General features: G+C 31.6%; 1 protein-coding gene across 1 annotated transcript in view; it reads right to left on the bottom strand.

Moving 5' to 3' along the window:
- LOC127698612 (uncharacterized) overlaps positions 1-24,155 on the bottom strand; it is an 85,557-nt gene extending 61,402 nt beyond the window's left edge. Inside the window, exons 1-9 of the mRNA XM_052202158.1 lie at positions 24,094-24,155; positions 22,100-22,929; positions 21,614-21,634; positions 13,898-13,918; positions 13,376-13,396; positions 12,842-12,862; positions 11,968-11,988; positions 11,621-11,641; positions 11,079-11,099 (exon numbers count right to left, since the gene is read on the bottom strand). Of these exons, the coding sequence (XP_052058118.1) occupies positions 11,079-11,099; positions 11,621-11,641; positions 11,968-11,988; positions 12,842-12,862; positions 13,376-13,396; positions 13,898-13,918; positions 21,614-21,634; positions 22,100-22,921 (969 nt within the window). The 5' untranslated portion in view covers positions 22,922-22,929; positions 24,094-24,155. The remainder of the gene's footprint in view (positions 1-11,078; positions 11,100-11,620; positions 11,642-11,967; positions 11,989-12,841; positions 12,863-13,375; positions 13,397-13,897; positions 13,919-21,613; positions 21,635-22,099; positions 22,930-24,093) is intronic.
- Positions 24,156-26,729: the final 2,574 nt, after the last annotated feature.

The following is a 26,729-nucleotide window of genomic DNA, read 5'->3' as shown; positions in this document are numbered from 1 at the left end:
AACACTAAACTAATGAACCAAGGTAAATCCAGGTAAATCTTGTGGAATATAAAGAAAAAGAATAGTTTCTATTACAATATTTTATTTTAATAATTTCATAGCACATTTTGTGTAAATAATATTCAAAGCACAATATGAATTTATAGGTACAAGGTTATTCACACGCAATTGAAATTGTTTAGGTGAAAATATTAATATATACAAGTAAATAATATCAATTGAAATATAAGTATATAAAATTTGTAGAAATTTTTCTTTGAAACAAAGCACTAAATTTTGAGTTACACTACCAATTCATTGAAACAAAGCACCGAAAAGTATACAAAATTGACATTAAAGCAGAACACTAACACAGTAATACATTGCACTAAGTTGAACACACAAGAGAATACAAAGTCTTAATCAATGTGCAGGAGATTAGGCAACATCTCCATACTGGACTGGCGTAAGTTCATCATTCTGTAACCTTGTTTTCAGTGTTTGCATTTGAAAATAAGAAGATGTGGTATGATTGCAAATGAGACAACTCTCCACAAGAGACCAAATGACACAGAAATTAACAACTATAGGTCGACGTACGACCTTCAACAATAAGCAAAGCCCACACCGCATAGTCAGCTATAAAAAACCCCGAAATGACAAATGTAAAACAATTCAAACGAAAAAACTAACGGCCTAATTTATGTACAAAATAATGAACAAAAAAACAAATATGTTACACAGCAACAAACGACAACCACTAAATTACAGGCTCCTGAGTTGGGACATGCACATACAGAATGTGGCGGGGTTAAACTCGTTTGAAGGCGCTAACCCTCCCCTTACCTGGGACAGTGGTGTAACAGTACAACATAAGAACAAACTATACAAATCAGTTGAAATAGGCTTTACTCATCAGACGGATACAAATATACAAGTACATCTAACAAAAACACAGAGTGGACATGGACGTGGACGGGTACTTATACATCCTCACAACAAAATGACACTAATTACTGATCTGAGAGTACTCGCAGTTACTAACAGATAGTTCAAAACCAATAACAACTAATAAAAAAAGCATGCATCTAAGACTAAAAAATCAATCATTACACATCCAACATCCAATGAATTTAGAGTAAAGACGTCATAAAGTCTGTCATCTATTTCTTTGTATTTTCTTTTTCTTGGAACACGTTTCCCACCGGCTCTGTATTGGATAAGTGTGGAACATGGAAGGCTCCTTCTTGTCTCAACAACTTGATCATGCTGAAGATGTTTGGGTGAGGTGCATTGACTAACGTCTTTAGTTTAATGTGCCAACCTTCTAAATGATATGTTGTTCTAGGACCTTCTGTTTTTGTTTAAAAATTCATAATTTATTCAAATAATGAAATTGATTAAATCTTTGAAGCTAATATTGAAACTGTAGGTTACTATTAAATGCTTTAACTACCTTTTCTTTTAAATATTTTTGTTTTCCAGACTTTTAAATGCTTTTACTACTTTTCTCTTTAATAATTTTATTTTCCATACTACTAAATGCTTTTACTACCTTTTTCTTTTAAATAATTTTATTTTCAAGGAACTCCATATTAGAAACACTTAATTATAACACTAAATTGATACCTGTTTTCTAACATAAAAAAAGACCATTTTTTTACATAAATTTCATATAAATGATTATTTTTATTTCATTTCTACAGGTGAAGTTACCTGTGACCTAATTAGACACTAATGACTAAAATAACATATTTTGCAATAACAACATCAATTGTTCTTCCCATATCCTTCCATGTAGGAATAGCCAGAATAGCAAAATACAAAATGTAGGAGTAGCCAGAAAACACCCTCTTAAGATCTGGAATCTTGGTATTTACCTGTATTCACCTGTATTAGTTAATTAAAATAATGTAAAAAGAGGTATTGTTCAAAAATCATATATATTAAAACATTAACAAAATATATTTATTTTTTTTTTACAATTATTGGTTTTTCATAAATTTTTTGTTGAATATAACCAGAAAATGTTACATAATTTTTTTTAATCCGTATTTGAATTATAAAATTAAAAGTTATTCAACAAAAAAAAAGATCAACAAATAAACAAGGAAAATTCAAACATTTCTCTTTCAACTGTGGACATTTCATAAAAAATTATCAAGAAATAATCTCAAAATGATTTTTTGAAAAAAAATGAATTTTTATTGAAACTAACATGAAAAATCGAAATGTTCACTGACTCTATCTCATTTTAGTGGTCTCGTGGTAGTGTGTTTGCCTCGAGTGCGGGAGGTCTTTGGTTCGAACCCCGGCAGGGTCAAACCATAGATTTTGAAATTAGTATTTGCTGCTTCTCCACTAAGCACGCGGCAGTAAGGAGTTAGAGCAAAGACTTGTCGGCTCGGAGTCAGAATAATGTGTCCGGGTAAGGTGATGTGTCTTTCTGCGGACTGTTACCTTGTTAACTAGGACGTTAAAAAACCGGTTCAGCGAGTCCGTCTAGTACAAAGCAGGGTTAATATTCATTTTACATTAACATGTTCTCGTCCTGAATATGCATATATAAAAATATATAGATATTGTTTGTATTTATTGATGTAAGCTCCATTTCGTTTTTTTTTTAATTACAGATTTTTCGTTTCCGAGTTATGGGATTTTATTCATTAACAGGGGAGATTTTCCAGTTTTCAGAAAATTACTCAAGAATGATTTGAGCGGTTTTTATAAAACTTTGTTGACTGGTTAATATCTATTCAAATAAGCTCCCTTTAGTTTATTTTATACATTTCTGATATGACATTGAGGAGTTATGGAACTGTATTAGATGAAAAAGCGACGGGCGTATCATGCGCTCATGGCGCAGCTCTTTATTGTATTTGTGTTACATGTAGATATGCAAATCTAAAACTATGCGCAATATCGAAGTTTTATATACGTATATAGTCATCGAAAGCTGTTGTCTTCTTGTGCAAAGAACCATATATCGTCTACCTGGTCGTTCTGTCTGTATATCATAAGAGCCGAAGTCAATTTTCTTGGCATTCTGTCTTAAGCAGATGGAAGATCGAGTCAGTCGTATGTCTGTTCCCCTTTTCCTAAAAAAGAGAAAATACAAATTGGGTACATCACGACTTGAACTGTAGGGTGTTTAACTGTGGAAACTGGCTTTTTGAATTGTGAGCTACAAGTATTCTCGATTTGTCACTTAAGCTTTGGACAATTAATGCAAGCTGTCCAAGAAATTTAAATATACTACATCTTTGATAATTAGCAACGTTTGATACTTTTATATGCAAGCTTAATAACTCGAGCTATTATAAATTCTTAAAAGCTCTTAGAATATAAAATGTAAATGTGTATTCAAGATCGCAACATTGTAATCATTAGAAAATAGAGAATAAATATGAAAACAAAGTTAAATTAAGATTTACATCACTTTGCTAGATTATATCGACTTTAATGTATTGGCAAATCTTTTTTTTTTAAATCTGAATACCAATTATTGTAAGAAAAAATATGTTTTGTTAATATTTTACAAAAAATACCCTTTTTAACAATATTTTAGTTAAGAACTGAAACAGGTGAATTACAGGTAAATATCAAGATGCCAGTCCTTAAGAGGACCCCCTAATCCTTAATGTTCTTTTCGTCTAATTATCAAATGTTGGAGAAACGTGAACACTACGTCTATAAACACCCATGCTACATCAATCTTTAGAGACCCAAATGTTGCAAAACACTTGTCTTACCTCCGTGACAAATATGTTGTTCTCCCCTCAGATAAAGTCACAAACAACATCGTTTTTGTGTGTAAATAACATTACATAAACTGCTTGATAAATTAATTAGGTATTGACAATTCACTTGGAAACTAAACATATACCCTTACGACACTTACCAAGGAGGAAATCCTGGATAATCATAGGTCTGTTCTATATTCTTTTGAATTTCGACCAAAGATGAAGAACTGGAACTTCCATCACTGTATTGAATACCTAAACTACACAAGTGTTATTACAAACAACGTTATATTTCAGGGTCTTCCAAATGCTCCACGAAACCTCTTTCTAAAGTATTTTCATCAATTTAATCAACAATCAAAGCCGGGCTTCAAAGTTATTGTGAAACTACCTTTTCTAGAGGTGGCGTGAATCAGATGTGGATACAAAAAAAATCCATAGATCTTTTAGAGTACATACAATCTAAGACCCTTTCATCTTGCAATAGTATTAAAACATTTGATTGTTTTCTACATTTTACACAAGTACTACAAACTAAAAAAAAAATTAAAAGAGTTGATTCTGCTTTGTTTCATAAAATATAATGGCCAACGTAGATACAAGTATCTTGTCTTAGGGAGGGATAAATCGTACTTTATAAAAAAATCACTCTGATTCAAACACAAAATTCATTAAACTGACATTATCAGGATGCTTGATTTCTTGATTGACAACATATTTGTTACGTTTGGAAGACATGTTTTTCAACAAACAATTGGCATTCCCATGAGTTCCAACTGTGCTCCTCTTCTTGCCGACTTGTTTCTTTATTCGTATGAGGCTGACTTCATACAGGTTCTTAGAAAGAAAGAAAAGAAGTTAGCAGTATCCTTTTACTTTACTTTCCGCTATAGGTGTAATACCACCAAATCATAGTACGTCACATCCGGTTACATACGAAAAAGGATTGAAAAAAATATTCCCTTGAATATTTGACATATGTAGGAAATTAATCCTACATTTCATTGTGGTAAAAAAATTCTGAGTCATAAACATATATCTTGCTTGTTTTAAAGCACCATTCTTTTTTTTATTTGGTGTTTCTATAAAATATTTTGGAAACTTGAGGTTACATGGTTACTACAGCTTGTAAACAGGAAAAAAGGGTGAACATTTGTTTGGTTAGCTTCCAGTGATGGTTATTGTCTTATATACAATGAAATGTTATGTGAAATTTTGTCTGTAGTACTGGACAGGATAAAACTTTACTCATGCCAAGTATTTTTTTTTTTGAAACAAAGATAAATTCTGCACAATTTTTTTAAAAGTGCAAATTTAACAGTAACTAATAGTGGAAAACAATGATGATATTACACCTATATACATGATGTTCTCTCACCAAACAATTCAAAATTTGGTGACTATGTTGAACGCATCTATACTATCGAAATTGAGATAAAGGAAAATGTATTGGCAGATTGATTTGTTTAAATAAGTGTGGTTATTGACTAATGATTCAACCTAAATCAAGATATCAATAATCACTATGCACTAAAACTAAAAATTTTACCAAATTTGTGGAATACATTTATAAACCCCCAATGGTGACTGGGGAATAGAAATATTGACACTCTTGGTCATCTACCGACCGGTAGTAAATAAAGACAACAGTGGTATACCGCTGTTCAATAGTCATAAATCGATTAAGCGAAAACAAATCCGGGTCACAACCCAAAACCGAGGGAAACACATCAACTATAAGAGGTAAACAACGGAACATTAGAAACGCTGAACTGCTACAAAACAAACGCCAACATACATAGAAACGGACTATTTGATAACAACTGCCATATTCCTGAATTGGTACAGGACCTTTTAAGAAAAATGGTGGGTTGAACCTGGTTTTACGGCCAGCCAAACATCCCGCTTATATGGCAATGATAAAAATACCGCTGAAATGACAACATTACGTGACAGGAATACAGTACAAATAAACGGAAGAACAATCAGGACAGAGAAATACATAAATAAATAATATACTAGTACATTACAACATGTAAACCACAGAATAACAACGGACATCTCACCACAATAGTATTGTGTGCGTCACACGAATATATCAACGCCACAAAAAGTGACGTCACTGGTAAATTTCTAAAAATAGAATATAAAATTGGGATTAAGTTTGTAATGGTGTTATTTTATGTATTTTCTAACCATTACAAGAATATTAATATAGAATTGTGTTAGTAATGGTGTAATTATTTGTTTTTTCTAACCATTTCGGTTTTCTTCTAAATCAAAACTGTGTAAAAACAAATAAATCATGTGCATATAGTTGCTTTTAATTAAAAATAATATAAATGAACTAGCTGATTAATTATCCTAACTTTTACATACATATAGAAAATAGAAAAAGAATTCAAACCACTAACGATAAGACATACCACAATATCGAACTAGACTTACAAAAGAAACATCATACCTAAATACATGAATGTTTGATGTATTAATACCGAGACACGTCTAATAGCAATGCGAATTTTTGTAATTGTAAAACCCTTGCCAAAGTTGGCCGTCCGTTTGGCTACCTATTATATTTTTATTGTTAATTTGTTATCGTCCTCAACATACATATTTGCTACTGAATGTTAAGCAAGCATTAATCAATTACTTGAAATCAATTTATGATTTTAATCAAATACAATATTGTACAAATCTGTCTGACATTAAGAAAGTAAAATATTCATTTCTAGCATCTGATTTCATAGTTTTTTTAATCTATTTTTCATCTGTTAGTTTTATGGGAAATAATTTACCTGAAAGAAAAAAACTATTTTCCTTCTGAGATTATCTGCAATATTGTCAAAACTTTTAATGTTTATGAAGATATCCGTAACGCATATTAATTTGGGTTGTTTTAAATATAAGCATCAGTTTTGTCTTTCAGATATACATATTTGATATAGAAAAAAAAAATGTCAAAAAGTAGTGTAGTGCAATATGTAGAAATTATAAGTTGAAGAAATAAATGAAATGTTCAGAAAATTATATATTGATACTTTGATTTTATTTCTTTATCCCGGAATTTGTTCACAATGTACCAAATGACGCTGCGTATAGGTAGCACGGTAGTATTTGCATTCCAGAATTTAGGTTGCTCTTTTGTGTACCCTACTTAGGTCAATGTATCTGAACAGTGTGATTGGACTAAAAATACAGTATCAACTGAACATACTTTCCCAAACTGAGGGATGAATCAGGTGTAGAAAAATATGAAATAATTTTACATACAGGTGAAAATGAATTTTTGAGAATTTTTTTAAATTTTGTATTCACTGCATGATAAAAGACCTAAAAGCACTAGTGGCCTTAGGTTTTTAAAAATAGCAAAAAAAGTAAACGGTCATGATACATATTCAAATTTATTTCTGATTAGTATAATGAAAGTACTTCAGTTAACTGTGTATGTAGAATTTTTCGCAGTGCTAGAAAGTGGTGAAAATCCTAAAAAGGCTATCATTATCCCTTATGGGCCAGGAAATACTACCGTACCACCTTAACTGGGATATATATGTTTACACAAAATCAATAAAGGTATTTTTTTTACCTATGCAATTTGTAAGTTTATCAATAAAAAGTTGATTAAGGTCAACTAGAATAAAAACAGCCCTTAAATTTCACCCCTGATAGTGAAAATTGCTGATTCAGCAAATTTTGCCTGATCTGTGGGTAATAATGTTAAAATTTACCTAGAAAGTAAAATTTCTTTATTTTTAAGTAACTTGCAATACATTTTTAATTATAAAGTTTCGTTTTAACTTTTCGCAGTGTCTGACACTTGCGCAACAACTGGAATTTGAGACGCGACATATTTTAGTTGCCTGTACGTCCTATAATTTTCACCGTAATAAATAAAGTGCATAATTTTTTATTTTTTTCCACACAAGTACAGCTATACTAGTTTTCTTCAGGTTTAATTTGTAGTTCTGTGGTAACATGACACCAGTTAAGAGTTTTTTGGAACTAGTAAGTGGTTAAGGGGTCCTTACTTATTCATTTAGCCCTCATATTTAGCTGAAATAGAGATAGCATTAGGGGTTTCTTTACATTGACAAGACAATTTTTTGGACAAAGAATGTGATTATGATTGTATATCAGCAAGATTAAATAGTTTATTCATTTTCCATGCAAATGTCATTAATTTATTTGATTTTCGGACCCTGAAAAGCACAATAAAGCTAAATTGATTATGTAAGGGGACATAATTTAACTGAATGCATTCATGAGAAATAGACAATGAGTCAACTTAAAGATATATTCTAGTACATGTATTGTCAAAAAGATCTTTGAATAATAGTAAACTGCCATCTAAAGAGTCTTGTTATATTGCCTTCATAATCTGGAAATGCTTAAAGGAATGTAAGGCATGCTGTAAAATGTGGAATGGACTTTACTATCATTTTTCATGATTTGGTGCTTAAACTGTTTCTTTCAGTCAGATTAACTATAAATAGAGTTGGCAATCCAATAATTCCTCCTGAATCACCATGGTTTACTTCTGTGTTGATTTGAAACAACATATATTTGGGTTTTGTTCACTCCTTAAGTAAAAATGTTCAGATGAAAAAAAAGTGAAAATCTGCCAGCTGGGGTAGGGGTATACTTTTAAATTTTTTTTTGGTAAGAAATAAGTGAAGACTAGTATTCTTTATTGTAATATTTTTCCTAGTAAGAAGTCTATGCATCAAAGGTGTCATGACTGATTTCAAGTTTGTAATGTCTTGGTTAAGGTAGCACGGTAGTATTTGCATTCCAGAATTTAGGTTGCTCTTTTGTGTACCTTACTTAGGTCAATGTATCTGAACAGTGTGATTGGACTAAAAATACAGTATCAACTGAACATACTTTCCCAAACTGAGGGATGAATCAGGTGTAGAAAAATATGAAATAATTTTACATACAGGTGAAAATGAATTTTTGAGAATTTTTTTAAATTTTGTATTCACTGCATGATAAAAGACCTAAAAGCACTAGTGGCCTTATGTTTTTAAAAATAGCAAAAAAAGTAAACGGTCATGATACATATTCAAATTTATTTCTGATTAGTATAATGAAAGTACTTCAGTTAACTGTGTATGTAGAATTTTTCGCAGTGCTAGAAAGTGGTGAAAATCCTAAAAAGGCTATCATTATCCCTTATGGGCCAGGAAATACTACCGTGCCACCTATACGCTTCGTTGTGATCACTCATATTTCTATTTATAGTTATTTTATCGCATTCTATAACAGGTATTGAAACCGTTATTAAAATTTTCATTCTGTAAACAATTTTTCCCTGCAAGAGGGCATTTTCTAAGTTTTCCCAATAAAAAGAAAATGTGCGCGGCTTAGTCAACGAGATATTAACTCAACGACACAAATAACCAAAAAGAAAACTTAATGTAAACACATGAGCGTCTACATTAGACAGCTATATAGACAAAATGTCAAGCTCCAAAGCGTCACAGGTGAAACATATCTATACTACTAAAATACCGAGGTCCAATTTGTTAGACGCCATGACATAAAAACGACGAATCAAAACATTCAATTTTATATATAACAAATATAGGATAAAGGTGTTGATTAGAATTACACCATTCCAGGCACTTGTTTTCCACATAATTAATATTACCAATAATAAACAAGTACCGGGTCGAATCCGATACCGATACCAATAGTATATGTATGAATGCATGTTTTGTGTCTTCCTCCTTTATTAGGAGCACCACCATGAGTTATTGCGTTAAGAAGGACACACTGTATCGGTACAGATTTGATGTTAGCATTTTCCTACCCAGTTTCCCAGCCTGGCCGTGACGGATCTTACTACCAGTCACATTTAGTTTCCGGATGTAGGTTCAAACAGATAGATTTTGAAATCAGAGAAACTGTGCACCTTATAATCAGCATGACTTCATCAGATGACAATACGAATACTAAAAATCCATGCAAAGTATAAGGTACTTCAATTCAGTCACGGACTCACGATGTCACGGGTGAGTTCTAGTTGTGATTAAAAGAACAGACTTTTTTATGCTTGAGTTGTCAAAACTAAAAAGAATACCAAAAAAGTAGCCAAATCCATCTAAGGTCAAGTTTGCCTGAAGTGATTAGCTATCGAATATCGTTTCAACTGTGAGATATATATTGTATTTGTGGACGCTGCTGGAATGTTGCTGCATAGAGAGGGACGTATTTATGATTTTCAAAAATCTCCTATTTCGTAAATGATATGGGGTTTTGTGGGATTCTCAGTATTGCTGTGAGTTCCGAGTATTTTAGTTAGACATTCGAAATAACGATTTTTACCAATAAAAACAATATCATTAGAGACGTTGCATGCTGGAACAACAACATATTTGTCGTGAAAAGAGACAATCATCCAAAATCTGGGGATTCTTGTGTGCACATTGTACGTCGTAGATTTTGAATTCGCTTTTGAATACATCGCCGAATAGCTTTGATCAATTCAGATAAAGTGTCTAGGTTGTGTTCATATTGCTTGTGAGTTACTCGTTTTTATAGCATAGTCCTTAACTACATCCATCGGTAACTTGAACATCTTCTTCCAGTTGATAGGCTGAGGAACTCGATATTTCAGGCATATGGCTAACAATTATCTTAATAATTCATTCTTTACGATGCAAAAGAATCCAGTAATAACATTACCAGCGGGACTGTATTTCTATTAGAACAATAAATAATAGTTATCGGGAGGTTTGGATTTAACATCCTTGAAGGTAAAGGTCCCTATGTCAGGTGTAGTCTAATCTTTGATGAAATCATGTATTGTTTACTGTCATTTGATTGTTAAAGAAAGAAATATTAACATGTTAAAAAATATGACAAACTATCTTTCAATGCAAATTTTAATAACAGTTTATAAAAAAGTTTTCTAAAAAACAGAAATTAGCCGTTGACAATCTGGTTGTATCTTGTTGATAGGTTCCTTAATAACCACCCTAAAATTATATAGAAAAAAAATAATATCATGGGAAGGAAATATTAACATTGTTTGTTTATGTGTTAAATCACTCTTACAATTAACGCCATGGAGAAGAAAACTTATATTATCACCAAAAATAACTTATGGTTTTTGGATCATTATATTGCTGTTTCAGTGATGTATCTCCCATGATTCATATAACATGGAACTTGCGTAACGTTTTTTATTAATGTTATTTTTTTGTGGAGTATTTCATTTCGTTTCTTTTTTTTTTCTTTATTTATCATGAATTTCCAAATAAATTTTTTTCATCCAAAAAATAAAATAAAAATATGTCAAAGAACATGAAAAAAGCACAACACGAATTAACCATTAATCATACTTACTTTTGGGGCTTTGGCGTATGGCTGAAACGGAAAAAGAAAGAACATATTTTTAATTACTTGCTGTTTTCCTATGCTATTATAAATCTTATTACTACTGGCGAAACGTTTAAACACATTGAAAGTTAAAAGAATAAGAAATCGTTCAAGTTTGTCATCACAAAGTATTAAATAAAAAAACATAAAAAATTAAGGGTTGATTTTACAAGTAACAATGTCAAAAAGGTAGTAAGCAAATATATATATATATATATATAAGTACGTCTGAACCAGTGACAACTCTACAACAGATTGACCCATCGGATCACCAGTAGTGATGGTGATACATGGCTTTGTACATTCTGTGTATACAACTCGTCTAAACATCAGTCCAACAATGTTAGATCTGTAAATTTGCGTTCGCAAATTTTTTGTTCTTCCCTCGCCGGGATTCGAACTCATGCTACTGAGATATCGTGACACCAAATCGCCTGCATTGTATCCGACGCGCTATTTATTATTTGAAGTATAGATATCAACACGAATTATACATTAATCATACTTACTTTTGGGAGTTTGACGTATAGCTAAAGCGGAAAAAAAAAAAATTTTGATTACTTGTTGTTTGAAATGAAAAAAAATCAACTTAATATAAACACGTATAGTTTCTTATGGGTTTTTTTTTATCATTGTGTTGCTATTTCAGTGATGGATCTTTCAGGATTCATATAACATGGTACTCTTGTAAGGTTTTTCATTATTATTCTTTTTGGTGGACTTTTTTCGTTCCGTTTCTTTTTTTTTTTCTTTAATTATCATGAATTTTAAAAAAAGTTCTTCGTCCAAAAATATCAAATAAAATGACCAAGAACATGAAAAAAGCATAACACGAATTAGCGTTAGTCATACTTACTTTTCTGGGTTTGCCGTATGGCTAAAACGGAAAAAGAAAAAAAACCTTATATTTATCACTTTTTTTTTGGTATGATTTTAAGAAATATCTTTACTACCCGAGAAAACGTTTAAACAAATTAAAAATTATAAAAATGAAACTTCATGTAGTAAGCAAAAATATATATATTCTGAAACCTATAACTTTGATATATGTATATTGGGTAACAATTTTGTCTGTTATACAGCATTGCCCGATTTTACGGTAAAATATCACATTTAACATGACCAAAAATATATTAAGAAATGTTAAATGTATTAGATTTAAGAAAAAAGCAGAAACAAATTGATTCAGTTTTTTCAATCATGCTGTTCCCTCTAAGATCAATGTCTCTTTTTAATAGAAAATACAGGCGAAGGATACCAAAGCGACATTCAGACTCATAAATAAAAAAACACACCATGGCTAAAAAAAAAAAAAGAAGAAGAACAAGCAAACAACAGTACACAAAACAACTTAGAAAACCAAAGACTGAGAAACACAAACCACATCGAAAACTGGGGGTGATCTCAGGTGCTCTTAAAGGATAAGCAGATCCTGCTCCACATGTGACACCCATCTTTCTGCTCATGTAAGTACAAACCCGGTGATATGTCTAATTCTGTAGGTTACATTCAGGGGAAAGGGGACGAAATTGTAGTTACGATAATTGGAACATATCCGTCGTCATCTGTGAAACAGATATTCAATAACGGTCAACCATCTCGTGATGGCGTTGGTAAAATTTACGAATGGATGAATTCAACTTCACCACTTGAAACGATTGGTTTAATAGCCTCCTTGTAACTATTTGAAGCATAGATATCAACACGAATTATACATTAATCATACTTACTTTTGGGGCTTTGGCGTATGGCTAAAAAAAAAACGGAAAAAGAAAGTTAAAATATTTTTAATTACTTGTTTTTTTCCTATGGTATTATAAAATGTTATTACTACTGGAGAAACGTTGAAAAATATTGATAATTAAAATAACAAGAAATTGATTAATTTTGCCATCAGAAAAAGTAAGTATTAGATAAACATAAAAAAAATCAAGGGTTGATTTTACAGGTAACAATGTCAAAAAGGTAGTAAGCAAAACTATATAAATTTTACCTATAAACCTATAACTTTAGTATCTGTATCTGTGGGTAACAACTTTGTTTGTTATACAGCATAGTCCGATTTTACAGTAAGATATTATAGTTAACATGACCAAAAATATATTAAAAAAATGTTGAATGTATTAAATTTAAGAAAAAGTAGAAACAAATTTATTCAGTTTTTTTAATCATACTGTTCCCTCTAAGATCAATGTCTCTTTTCAATAGAAAGCAGCTACTTGAAGCATAGGTATCAACACGAATAATACATTAATCATACTTACTTTTGGGGCTTTGGCGTATGGCTAAAACGGAAAAAGAAAGAAAATATTTTTAATTACTTATTTTTTCCTATGGTATTATATAATATCATTTTAACTGTAGAAATGTTTAAAAATATTGAAAATTAAATTAATAAAAATCGTTTAAGTTTGTTATCAGAAAAAAAAAGTATAAAATAAACATAAAAAATTGAGGGTTAATTTTACAAGTAATAATGTCAAAAAGGTAGTAAGCAAAAATATTGTGTATTCTGAAACCTATAACTTTGGTATATGTATTGTGGGTAACAACTGTTATTGTTATACAGCATTGTCCGATTTTACAGTAAGATATTATATTTAACATGACCAAAAATATATGAAAAAATGTTAAATAAATGTATTATATTTAAGAAAAAAAGAAGAGGCAAATTGATTCAGTTTTATCAATCATGCTGTTCCCTCTAAGATCAATGTCTCTTTTCAATAGAAACAAACTATTTGAAGCATAGATGTCAAAACGAACTATACATTAATCATACTTACTTTTGGGAGTTTGACGTATAGCTAAAACGGAAAAAGAAAGAAAAAAATTTTGATTACTGGTTGTTGAAATGAAAAAATAACCAACTTAATATAAACACGTACAGTTTCTTATGGCATTCGTATCATTGTGTTGCTGTTTCAGTGATGGATCTTTCAGGATTCATATAACATGGTACACTTGTAAAGTTTTTCATGATTATTATTTTTGGTGGACTTTTTTCGTTCCGTTTCTTATTTTCTTTATTTATCATGAATTTAAAAAAAAAAGATCAAAACTTATCAAAATAAATGACCAAGAACAAGAAAAAAGCATAATATGAATAAGCGTTAGTCATACTTACTTTTCTGGGTTTGCCGTATGACTAAAACGGAAAAAGAATAAAAAATATTATTTATCACTTGTTTTTTGTATGATTTTATGAAATATTTTTACTACCTGAGAAACAAATTAAAAATTATAAGAATGAGAAAGCATTTAAGTTCGTCATCCGGATGAAAAATATTAATAATTAAAACAAAAAAGATTAAGGGTTGATTTTACAACTAACAAACTCAAAAATGTAGAAAGTAAAAAAAAATATACTGAAACCTACTACTTTGGTGTCTGTATTGATGAAAACAACTTTGTCTCTCATACAGACTTGTCTGTTTTATGGTATTGTCTTTAGATTTAACATGATGAAAAACATATCAATTTTTTTGGAATGTATTAAATTTATGAAAAAGAAGAAACAAATAAATTCGTCAAATCATGCTGTTCCATCTAAGAATAATGTCTTTTTACGAAGGAAAGTAACGATTTGAAGTATCGATTTCAGAATGACTTAGAATATGGATATAACAATGACTTCATGTTTTGATATATAAGAATGACCTGAAATGTGGATATTTAAGTGACTTGAAGTATGGATATAAGAATGACTTGATGTTTTGATATATGAGAATCACTTGATATTTTGATATATACTTGATATTTTGATATATGAGAATGACTTGATTTTTTGATATATGAGAATGACTTTTAAAAAGTGTGGATATAAGAATGAATTGAAGTTTAGAAATAACACATACCTTTTTCCCATATGAGGTTCCTCGTTTTCCGTTGTATCCGTTTCCGTTGTATCCGTTTCCATTGTACCCCGTATCTACAGTTTCGTAATCGACTCGATCAATGGCAAAATCACCTACACCTTCCCCATTACCTCCACCATTACCACCATTATATCCACCAACGCCATTGTATCCATTACCTCCGCTGTATCCTGCACCGCCATTGTATCCTACACCACCGTTGTATCCTGCACGGCCATTGTATCCTTCACCGCCGTTGTATCCTGCACCGCCAATGTATCCTACACCGCCGTTATATCCTGCACCGCCTGTGTATCCTGCACCGCCAATGTATCCTGCACCGCCTGTGTATCCTGCACCGCCATTATATCCTGCACCACCATTGTATCCTTCACTGCCAGTGTATCCTGCACCGCCATTGTATCCTGCACCGCCTGTGTATCCTGCACCGCCATTGTATCCTGCACCGCCATTGTATCCTGCACCACCATTGTATCCTGCACCACCATTGTATCCTGCACCGCCTGTGTATCCTGCACCGCCATTGTATCCTGCACCGCCATTGTATCCTGCACCACCATTATATCCTGCACCGCCATTGTATCCTACACCACCATTGTATTCTGCACCACCATTGTATCCTGCACCTCCGTTGTAGCCATTACCTCCATTGTATCCTGCACCGCCATTGTAACCGTTTCCCCCTCTATATCCATTGTAACCTACATAACCGTTATATCCATTGTATCTCCTGTAGTTTGGTCTTCCAGCCGCCTGTACTAATGCTAATGTGCAGGAACACAAAAGAACAAAACCAGCAGACCACATTTTCGATCCTGAAAAGATTTCAATGATTGCCAATTATTTTCTCTATTTCAAAATACAAAATAAATTAAATCATACGCTTTCTATACTTAACGACAGACATCAACAGATTATTATTCAGAACTTTGGAAATAACTTGATTTCTAAGATTCTTTTACTATAATTTCGGAATTTCAAATTTCGTACAGTAACATAGAAACAATAAGGTAAATCTCATTTGTTGCTGTTATGTTAAGGATTTTTCATAGTTTTAGTTTTGTTCGTGGCTCCTATAATTTGCATGCATTTTTTATTTGAAACTTTTGGAATTCCTTGGGAAATTTATTTCAATAAAACGTGTGTGTGTGTGTGCACATAACTTAGTGTCGGTATATTTTTTTGATTTTAAACATATTTTATAAATAATTTTATTAATGTCTGAGATAAGAAAACAACAAACGTACCAAAAGGAGTACTTTTCAATGGACGTGGAAAATTTATTTTAAGAAATTGAATCTGTTTCAAAACAATAGCCTTACTTTTATATTTGTCAAAGGTTAAAAATGTACGTGAAGAAATCTGATGTATACGTTTAATATGTTATCATTAGGTACGTATGGAGACATTCGATACCAATTCATATCGTATTTGAAATGCTGTTCACACAAAAGGAAACTCTTTAAAGTTGAAGAATGCATTCCTTTTGTAAAGTATATTCAAGCCTAAACTTAAATCAAAACAAGACAGTGACTCATTCTGTACTTTTAGGCCTTTTCGTCATAGTTTTTTGATTCATTTCAAAATGTTGAAAAAAATTATATATTCTACTAATTTTTTATAATTTTAACAGTAAAAATTTTGAAAACATATATCTTACCTTAGTATGACTGAGGACTACAATGGATATATCACAATGTTGGAACCTTGTATTAACTACAAAGCTGCTTTCCTTTATATACCATGATTTGTTCTTATTACAATATCATAAACATTCAACACCACGAATGACATATCGATCATGAAATTTAATTATTGTATGTTTTTGAAGTTCGATAAGTTTGAGGTCAAAAGCAGTTATTAATCTTCACGTGCAAATTTCAATTAAAAGTAAAAGTTGAATGAGCAAAAACTTCAATTTCTTTTCTTTCTACATCGAAAAATGGAAATAGTTTGACAAGTCAATAATTGGTTTGGGTAAACCCCTTAGGCTTATTTGAGATTTTCAAATCCATTTTAGGCAATATAGTCAAGATAAAAAGAACATTGTTCCAACATTCCAACCAATACATTTATTTTATCTGTCAAAGGACAAAACTCCAATATATACATATTTTTGTTTTTATTTTGTTTTTTTTTTTTTTGTTGTTTTTTTTTTTTTTTGGGGGGGGGGGGGTCTTTTGAATTTGTTCATAGATGTCCAACAAGAAAAGCTGTTTATTAAACTTGTAGAAATCCTTGATGATATAAATCTTTCATACACGTATCATTAGAATCTCGACAAGAAATTGTCGGATTAATACACACCTTCTGATATTTAAAGGCTGAAATATCATTTGCTGATGTAATAAATTGCATAACCGAAAATCAAATTGGGTGTTTTGTCAGATTCTTATTAGCAAAGCTTGGACACGGGATCTGTATTTTAATCAGTTTGACAAGAATTATAGGTGTGAGAATGCATGAGGGGCATTTTTCAATATTAATTAAATTTTCAAAGTGACATATTTCCTACTGATATAATTGATCTGTACTAATTTTATTAGCTTAAGCAAGACAAAAATACTTGATCGGCGATGATAATTGCCTCCAAAATCGTTGCTTCATAAAAATCTGGCGGCTAGACACGAACGTGTCAGAACAATAGCAAGACCGGACGGAAAGATATTTTGTCTTGGATACATTTTTTTTCTATTAATTGTAATTGACTCTGAACTAGCTTGCAATACTCTCGAACAGACGAACAGTTATGTGTGTCTTGTTTTTTTGTTAATTGTTTGTGTGCTTTGTATCGATCTAATGAATAAAGTACATCTCATCTAATTTTTATAGTCTTTGCTTATGCTGTTTCACCACTGTCCTATTTCAGCGGGAAGAAGGTTAGGCGCCTGCAAACATTATCCCCGTCAAATTATGCCTGTGCATTTAAATTAGTTGTTGTGTGTTGCCATTTATTATACTGTGGATTCATTATTATTCGTTGGATACCAATTTTTGAGGATTACGTTGGTATAGGTAAACTACGAAATCAAATGCTCAACGAAGAACAAATTTTCTATTGGCATTTATACATACTTTGGCAAAACCACAAAATCAAATATCCACGAAAATTGATATCCACGAAAAAATCAAATGAATCCACAGATGTCATTTTTCGTTTATTGTTTGGTAAATTACCCAGGCCATTAGTTTTCTCGTTTGAATAGTATAACTTTTGTCATATGTTGGGGACTATTTGTTGCATGCTATGAAGTAAGGGTTTTGCTAATTGTTATATTCTTCAAACCAATTTCACTGTAGAAACGTGTCGGGTTTGGCCTCATTTTTAGAAGTTTCTGAACTGAATTTGGTTTCGTACTTTTTTTGTCTAGGTTAATAAGATTTAAAAGAAAATTGATATATTTTTACAATTGCTTTCATTATAGGTGGTTAAAGCACGTCTGACCAAAAATCGACAAGATATAATCAAAAAGTTATAAAATAAGAACCTTATCTTAATCACGGAAATGTTTGACAAATGAATGTTTTTGCATTATTTTCTAGATTATTAATATGTAGTAAATTGTGAATCTGAAATTTTTATAGATCATTCGGTTTAAATAAAGACCTTTCAATTAGTCATTAATTTCATTTTAAGTGGAAACAAATTATGATATCAAAATATTATCCTTTTTTTTCTAGTTTTAATGCACTATTCAGCGAAATTATGATAGTGTTTAAGAATAAGCACGAGAAACAGTAGTTTACTGATGGTTTTATCTCATAAATCAATTTAAAAGACTATTCAAGGTAACAAACACATATTAAGGATTCGAATTAACTCCAAAAGGACTTCGAAAACATGTCGTAAATAAGTTGAAACATAGACAAATTTTATATGTTTACCGAATCGTGAGGATAACCGTAAAAATTATGTAGTGTCGAGTTCAGTCGTTCTTCCTTCTACCTTCGTTAAATCAGTTTTAATGTACGGAGAATATTCCTGCTAATGAAGTCCGTAGGGCTTGAACATGCACAAGCATAACATATCAATTGAGATATGTAAACACCATACGATGGAGCAGACGTATGCTACTGCTGAGAAAAGAAAAGTTCGCTATTAAAAAGTTCAAATAATCACGTTTGTCATATATTCTAGTTTGCAATCGTCCATCTGTGTAAAAATCGAGGAAAATATATGAAGCATACCTACTAGTTTTTATAGTATCCATTGGGACATATGATATGCAAGCGCTGACTGAAATGAGGGTTATAGAATGAAAGTACAACAAAAATGTATCAGAAAGTGAAATTAAAGAACTTAGCGTGGTTTTTTTTCTTTTTGTTTCTTTGAGAAGATTTTGTATGAATTCTGCTATATATGAAAACAAAAATAATTTGGCTAGTAGGGATGCACTATAAGTACACATTGAAATACCGACTGTCTGTTGAAATATCGACCCACAAACTCAACAAATATGTTGACCATCTAAAGTCCAGCGTTTGATGATATCATCTTCGGTGTATTTGTTTTCGGAATTGGTGCGCTTCTTTACAAAGGAAGAGTTTTTGCGAACGTAAAACAAGAAATTTGTATCTACGAATTCCTATTTTTTTTTAGAAAAAAACTCAGTTTAATGCGACGATGCTTTCGATCTTTCAGTTGAACAGTGGGTATAGTAGTGTTAGTGTATACAAAAAATTAAATTCATGATATTACTGCAAAATTTTAAAGAATGTGATTGAAGATTGTGCAGTAGATCTTAAGGATTTTTGAGAAGATGCATCTGATTGAAAACAGCTGTGGAATATACATCATCGCAATATTTCTGAAGGTCATCTTTAGTGTTAAAAGAATGGGGTAAGAAATTTATCAAAGTGTTTAGTCGAATATCTTGACAAACCGGACAATGACGTTCTTAATTAAGGATTTTTGTAGGGTTTAGGTATCCAGTATATGGACAGCATAATTTTGATCGTTCTTTTTTATGTGAATTCAAAAGTGGAGAATAGAAGATTGAGATACAATAGGGATATTCAAACTCATAACTTGATTACAAACTAACAACGCCATAGCAAAAATCAAAAAACGACCAAAAGACGAAGAACAGTATAAAAAACATGAAAAAATAAAGAATGAACAACACGAACCCCACCAAAACCGTGGATATGTCAGGTTCTCTGAAAAGGTAACCAGATTCTGCTCCACATGTGGTTCCCTTCGTAAGTACAAACTCGGTGAGAAGTTTGATTCGGTGATGTCAGGTTATGACAATTGGAACATATCTGTCGTCACCTGTGAAAAATTATTATTCACTATAGTACTGTAGTTCCCTCGTGGACAAAACTTCATATCTCCCTCAGACACTGGAAATAAATGCAATTCAGCTCGTGATAGCCTCCGTAAAATTGTCGAAGTGATGACCACAACTTTACCGTATAGAACCTTTGGTTTAATATCTTCCTTGTTAGCAGCAACCCTCTATCAAGTAAATCATGATGGGAAATGTAAGCTATCGAAAATCGTTTCATCTGTGAGATATATACTTCATTTGCGGACGCTGCTGGAAAGTTGCTGCATAGAGAGGGATGGATTTTCGATTGCCGATCATTGTATGCTGGAACAACAACATATTTGTCGTGAAGAGAGACAAGTATCCAAAATCTCGAGCTTCTTGAAAAGGCTTAAAATCTGTGTGCACATTGTACGTCGTAGATTTTGAATGCGCTTTTGAATACATCGCCGAATAGCTTTGATCAATTCAGATAAAGTGTCTAGGTTGTGTTCATATTGCTTGTGAGTTACTCGTTTTTATAGCATAGTCCTTAACTACATCCATAGGTAACTTGAACATCTTCTTCCAGTTGATAGGCCGAGGAACTCAATATTTCAGGCATATGGCTAACAACTCTCTTAATTATTCATTCTTTACGATGCCAAAGAATCAAGTAATAACATTACCAGCGGGACTATATTTCTATTAGAACAATGAATAACAGTTATCGGGAGGTTTGGATTTTACATCCTTGAGGGTAAAGGTCTCTTTGTCAGGTGAAGTTTAATCTTTGATAAAATCATGTATTGTTTTACTGTCATTTGATTGTTAAAGAAAAGAGATATTAACATGTTAAAAACATTAACAAACTATCTTTCAATGCAAAATTTAATATAACTATATACAGAAATTTTCTAAAAATACAGAAATTGGCCGTTGACAATCTGGTTGTATCTTGTTGACAGGTTACTTAGTAACCACCCTAAAATGATACAGAAAAAATAATATCATGGGAAGAAAATATTAACATTGTTTGTTAAAGTGTTAAATCACTCTTACATATTAACGCCATAAAATAGCTGAAGTAAATAAATAGAAAACAGAACTTATATTATCACGGATCATAACTTATGGTTTTTGGATCATTGTGTTGCTGTTTCAGTGATGTATCTCCCGAGATTCATATAACATGGAACTAGCGTAAGTTTTTTTTTTAATGTTATTTTTGGTGGACTATTTCATTTCGTTTCTTATTTTTCTATATTCATCATGATTTTCAAAACAAATTTCTTCATCCAAAAAATGAAATAAAAATATATCAAGAACATGAAAAAAAGCACAACACAAATTGTACATTAAATATACTTACTTTTGGGGCTTTGGCGTATGACTAAAACGGAAAAAGAAAGAAAATATTTTTAATAACTTGTTGTTTTCCTATGGTATTATAAAATATCATTACTAATGGAGAAACGTTTAAACATATTGAAAATTAAAAGAATAAGAACTCGTTTAAGTTTTTCATCATAAAAACAAAGTATTAAATAAAGATAAAAAATTAAGGGTTCATTTTACAAAAAAAATGTCAAAAATGCATATAACTTTGGTATCTGTATTGTGGGTAACAACTTTGTATTAAATTTAATAAAAAAGAAGAAACAAATTGAATCAGTATTTTTTTAATCATGCTGTTCCCTCTAAGATCAATGTCTCTTTTCAATAGAAAGTAACTATTTGAAATAAATATATCAAAATGACTTAAAGTATGGATATATAATGACTTGATGTTTTGATAAATAAGAATGACTTTCAGTTAAGGTATAAGAATGACTGGAAATTTAGATATAAGACTTACTCTTTTCCCATATACAATTCTTTTTTTCCCGTAGTATCCACTTCCTCTGTTTCCGTTATATCCAATTCCTTCGTTTCCATTATACCCAGTATCTACAGTTTCGTAATCGACTGAAGCAATGGTAGAATCTTCCATTACCCCATTGTTTCCTGCACCGCCATTGTATCCTGCCCCACCATTGCTTCCTGCACCGCCATTGTATCCTGCCCCACCATTGTATCCTGCACCGCCATTGTATCCTGCACCGCCATTGTATCCTGCACCGCCATTGTATCCTGCACCGCCATTATATCCTGCACCGCCAATGTATCCTGCACCGCCATTGTATCCTGCACCGCCATTGTATCCTGCACCGCCATTGTATCCTGCACCGCCATTGTATCCTGCACCGCCATTGTATCCTGCACCGCCATTGTATCCTGCACCGCCATTATATCCTGCACCACCATTGTATCCTGCTCCGCCATTGTATCCTGCTCCGCCATTGTATCCTGCAACGCCATTGTATCCTGCACCGCCATTATATCCTGCACCACCATTGTTTCCTGCACCGCCTGTGTATCCTGCTCCGCCATTGTATCCTGCACCGCCATTGTATCCTGCACCACCATTGTATCCTGCACCACCATTGTATCCTGCACCGCCATTGTATCCTGCACCGCCATTGTATCCTGCACCCCCATTGTATCCTGCACCGCCATTGTATCCGTTGTAACCTACATAACCGTTATATCCATTGTATCTCCTGTAGATCGGTTTTCCAGCCGCCTGTACTAATACTAATGCACAGGAACACAAGAGAACAAAACCAGTAGACCACATTTTTGATACTAAAAAGGATTAAATAATTGACAATTATTATCTCAAGTTTTAAATACAATAAAATAAATAAAACCAAATGGTTTGTATAATAAACGGCAGATACCAACAGATTTTTTTTCAGGACTTTGGCAATAACTTGATTTCTCTGATTCTTTTACTATAATTATTTCAAATTTGATAACATTACATATTAACAAGAAGAATAATCTCCTTTGCGTAGTAATACTTTTGTTGTTATTTTTATGTTAAGGTCGTTTGTTTGTCTTAGTTTTGTTCGTGCCTCCTTAATGTATGCATTTTTCCTTTTAAATTTTGGTACCTCTTTGGAAAGTTATTTCAAAAACAACTGTGTGTGAATAATTTAGTGTCGGTATTTATTTTTTGATTTTAAGTATATTTTATAAGCAATTTCAGTAATGTCTGAGATAAGCAAACAACAAAATAACCTTAAGGGATACTTTGCAATTGGATGTGGAAAATTCAGCTTTAAGAAAACGAATCTGTTTCAGAACACTCCATATGTTTGTCAAAAGTTAAAAATGAACGTAAACACATCTGATGCATTCTTTTTCTTTTTATGGTATTGAAATTCTACTTTTGATGGTATTTGAAATGATGTTCACACAAAATGGGATTCTTTAAAATTGAAAAAAGTTAAATCACAAAAATTCTTGGTACAGGCATTTTCTTATGTAGAAAATGGTGGATTGAACCTGGTTTTATAGCGCTAAACCTCTCACTTGTATGACAGTCGCATCAAATTCCATTATATTGACAACGATAAATAAAGGCAACAGTAGTATACCGCTGTTCGAAACTCATAAATAGATAGAGATAAAAACAAATCCGGGTTACAAAATAAAACTGAGGGAAACGCATCAAATATAAGAGGATAACAACGACACAACAAAAACACAACATTAAAATGTAACACACACAGATATTTACAAGCCTGTACATAAAAGAAAACAAGCCAGAGACTCTTTAGAGTACAATTTATAATTATAAAGAGAACATCAGCGAATGCTTTTTTTTTATATTTAAAGGTCTTTTCTTCATATTTTTGTCATTCAAATTCAATAATTTATTTCAAATTGTCGAAAACAAAAAACATTATCAAATCGCCTAAACCATTTTAATTTTATAAGAAATTATGAAAATATATATTTTACCTTGGTACGACAGTAGGACTACAATGGATATATCACAATGCTGGAACCCTGTATTAACTAAAAAGCTGCTTTCCTTTATATACCACAATTTGTTCTTATTACAATATCATAAACATTCAACACCACGAAAAACATATCGATCATAAAATTAAATTATTGCATGTTTCTGAAGTAACATAAGTTTGAGGTCAAAAGCAGTTATTATTCATCACATGCAAATTCCATTAAAAGTAAAAGATGAATAAGCAAAGACCACAATTTCTATTCTTTCTTTTAATTCTTAATATAAACAAATATTATGTCCATTGAAAAATGGAAAGAGTTTTAAAAGTCAGCGATTGATTTTGGCTACCCTTTAAGCTTTATTGAGGTTTTCAGATCCATTGTGAGGATATATGATTAAGATAAAAGAATTGTTTTGTTTCGTTTTGTTTTGTTTTTTTGTTTTTTGTCAGGGACAAAATGGCGTTAAATAAAACAACGTACACAGGAAAATTTAAATATAAAAATTTTGTTGTTAGGAGTACGGAAGTAAACATTTTTTTACAAAATCAATAAATTTGTTGTTTCGAGTACGAGTACAGAAGTGAAAATCTATCGTCATACTAAATACTTATTAAAGGTGGAACATATTAAAAATAGTGAGACGAGATATAACACAAAATAAGTAAACATTGAATTACAGAAATGCATTACAAATTGTGTCAACAGGTCAAATTGACACGAAAGTACGATTTGAGAGTACTCGCAGTTACTGAAAGCTAGTTAAAAGCCAAAAACAATTAACAATGAAAAATCATGCATCAGAGTTAAATCAGTTAAAACACATCCCAGGGATTTAGTCATACATGTCAACCTCTGAAACTGAAAATGCAGGTCATGACCTGCAATGATGAAGAAAAAGTCAGGTCATAACGCGTACGAACTTTTTCGGTCCAATTTTAGTATTGAGAGTTTTTTTTTATATACGATAACATATACATGTACCACTGAGTTTCCTAAAAATAATCACTTTTGTATTTGTTAAGTATATAAATATTTATCATTAATTAAATATCTTTCTAAAACAATGCCCTTTTATTGTTTTATTCACACTAGTTTACTTCTTCTTATTAATGAATGTCATAAACCCAAGCTATACATGTAATTAGAAACCAATATTATAGCTGATGTGCTTCTATACACAGGAGGAAGATAAATAGAAAGAACTTAGTGTGTTTTCTTTCAGTGTAATATCTAGAGCATATGGATTTGATTTAAAGCTTTTACATTTAAGTGATAACAAAATAATTCTCTCCAGCAGAAATGTATTAAAAGGTTCAAATTGTTTTAAAAGGATTTCTACCATGTCTACAGGATATTTTATATTTGCAAACGACAAATCATTTAATCAGGACATAGAATTGTATGTCAAGCTTTACTGGCTTCAACTTTCTGTGGTACAATTAACAAGCAATCCTCGAATTGTTACTTTTCAATCAAATGTAAAGTTTTGATAGCTGCCATTCCTGCACGGTAAATAAGCAAATTATAATTTCAATTGTTTACCTTTTCAAAGGAAAAACGCCGAGCAATTCGAAAGTATATTTGACTCCTATATACCGGAAACAATACTGGTCAGAAATACGGGAGTGAAAACGGGTCATTTTCTAATATCCTGGGTTGTTGTAGCCACCCGGTGGGTATTTAAAAAAAAACCGGGTAAGGGGTGAATTCTCGGGTGTGACACGGAGGATACGGGTCAGTTAACAGGTATGGATTTAGTGTTTTAATGCCATAGAAGACATGACTTGTGCAATGCCAAAATAAAAGTATCGACAGACAGTAGGGTCGTTAGGATTTAACCTTATAATAAATTTGTATCATGTTATATATAAATAAAGCAATCTCTAAATAGAAAATTAACGTGGATGTGTATTTATACATCCCAATAACCATTCGAAAAGAATACAAATTTAGTTTATGTTTTAATTTGTTGATGACGAAATAGATGTTAGTGCCAATGTAAACAATATTCAAAGATCTTATTACAACATTAATAAGATAACCTTTACTAATAAGTTTGTCAAAAGGGTCGATGAGTTTACACGGATTACATAGTGATTTCCGCGCTTTTAGTACAATATTACCGTAAAATTTAGGATGTGGAATACCGTTTTCATAAATTTACAGCCAAATTTACTAATCAAATCTTTGTATCTATGAAAGAATTTAGTAAATGTTTTAAGTAATTTAAGGTAGCGAACTCCCTGACTTAATAATTTACGAGTGATGCATTGAGTACGTTCGTTAAAATCTATCACATCACTACACACACGGGCATATCGAACGAGTTGGGATATATTAACACCGTATGATGGAGCCAAAGGAACATCGTCGTCCAAAAAAGGAAAAGTAACAGTAGGGAATGAAAAATATTCTCTTTTGTAGTAATTTTTAGTATGGAGTTTCCCTTTAGAAATTGAAATGTCTAAATCTAGAAAAGGACAACTACTGCTGTTTATGTTAGATCTATTTAAAGTAAGTTCCTTTGAGTAATTTGGTACAGACATTTCCTTATGTAGAAAATGGAGGATTAAATCTGGTTTGATAGCTAGTTAAACCTCTCCCTTGTATGACAGTTATATAGAATGCAA

Source organism: Mytilus californianus, unplaced genomic scaffold (assembly GCF_021869535.1).
Source record: "Mytilus californianus isolate M0D057914Y unplaced genomic scaffold, xbMytCali1.0.p SCAF_4, whole genome shotgun sequence".
NCBI lineage: Eukaryota > Metazoa > Mollusca > Bivalvia > Mytilida > Mytilidae > Mytilus > Mytilus californianus.
This window is presented reverse-complemented; position numbering and strand designations above follow the sequence as displayed.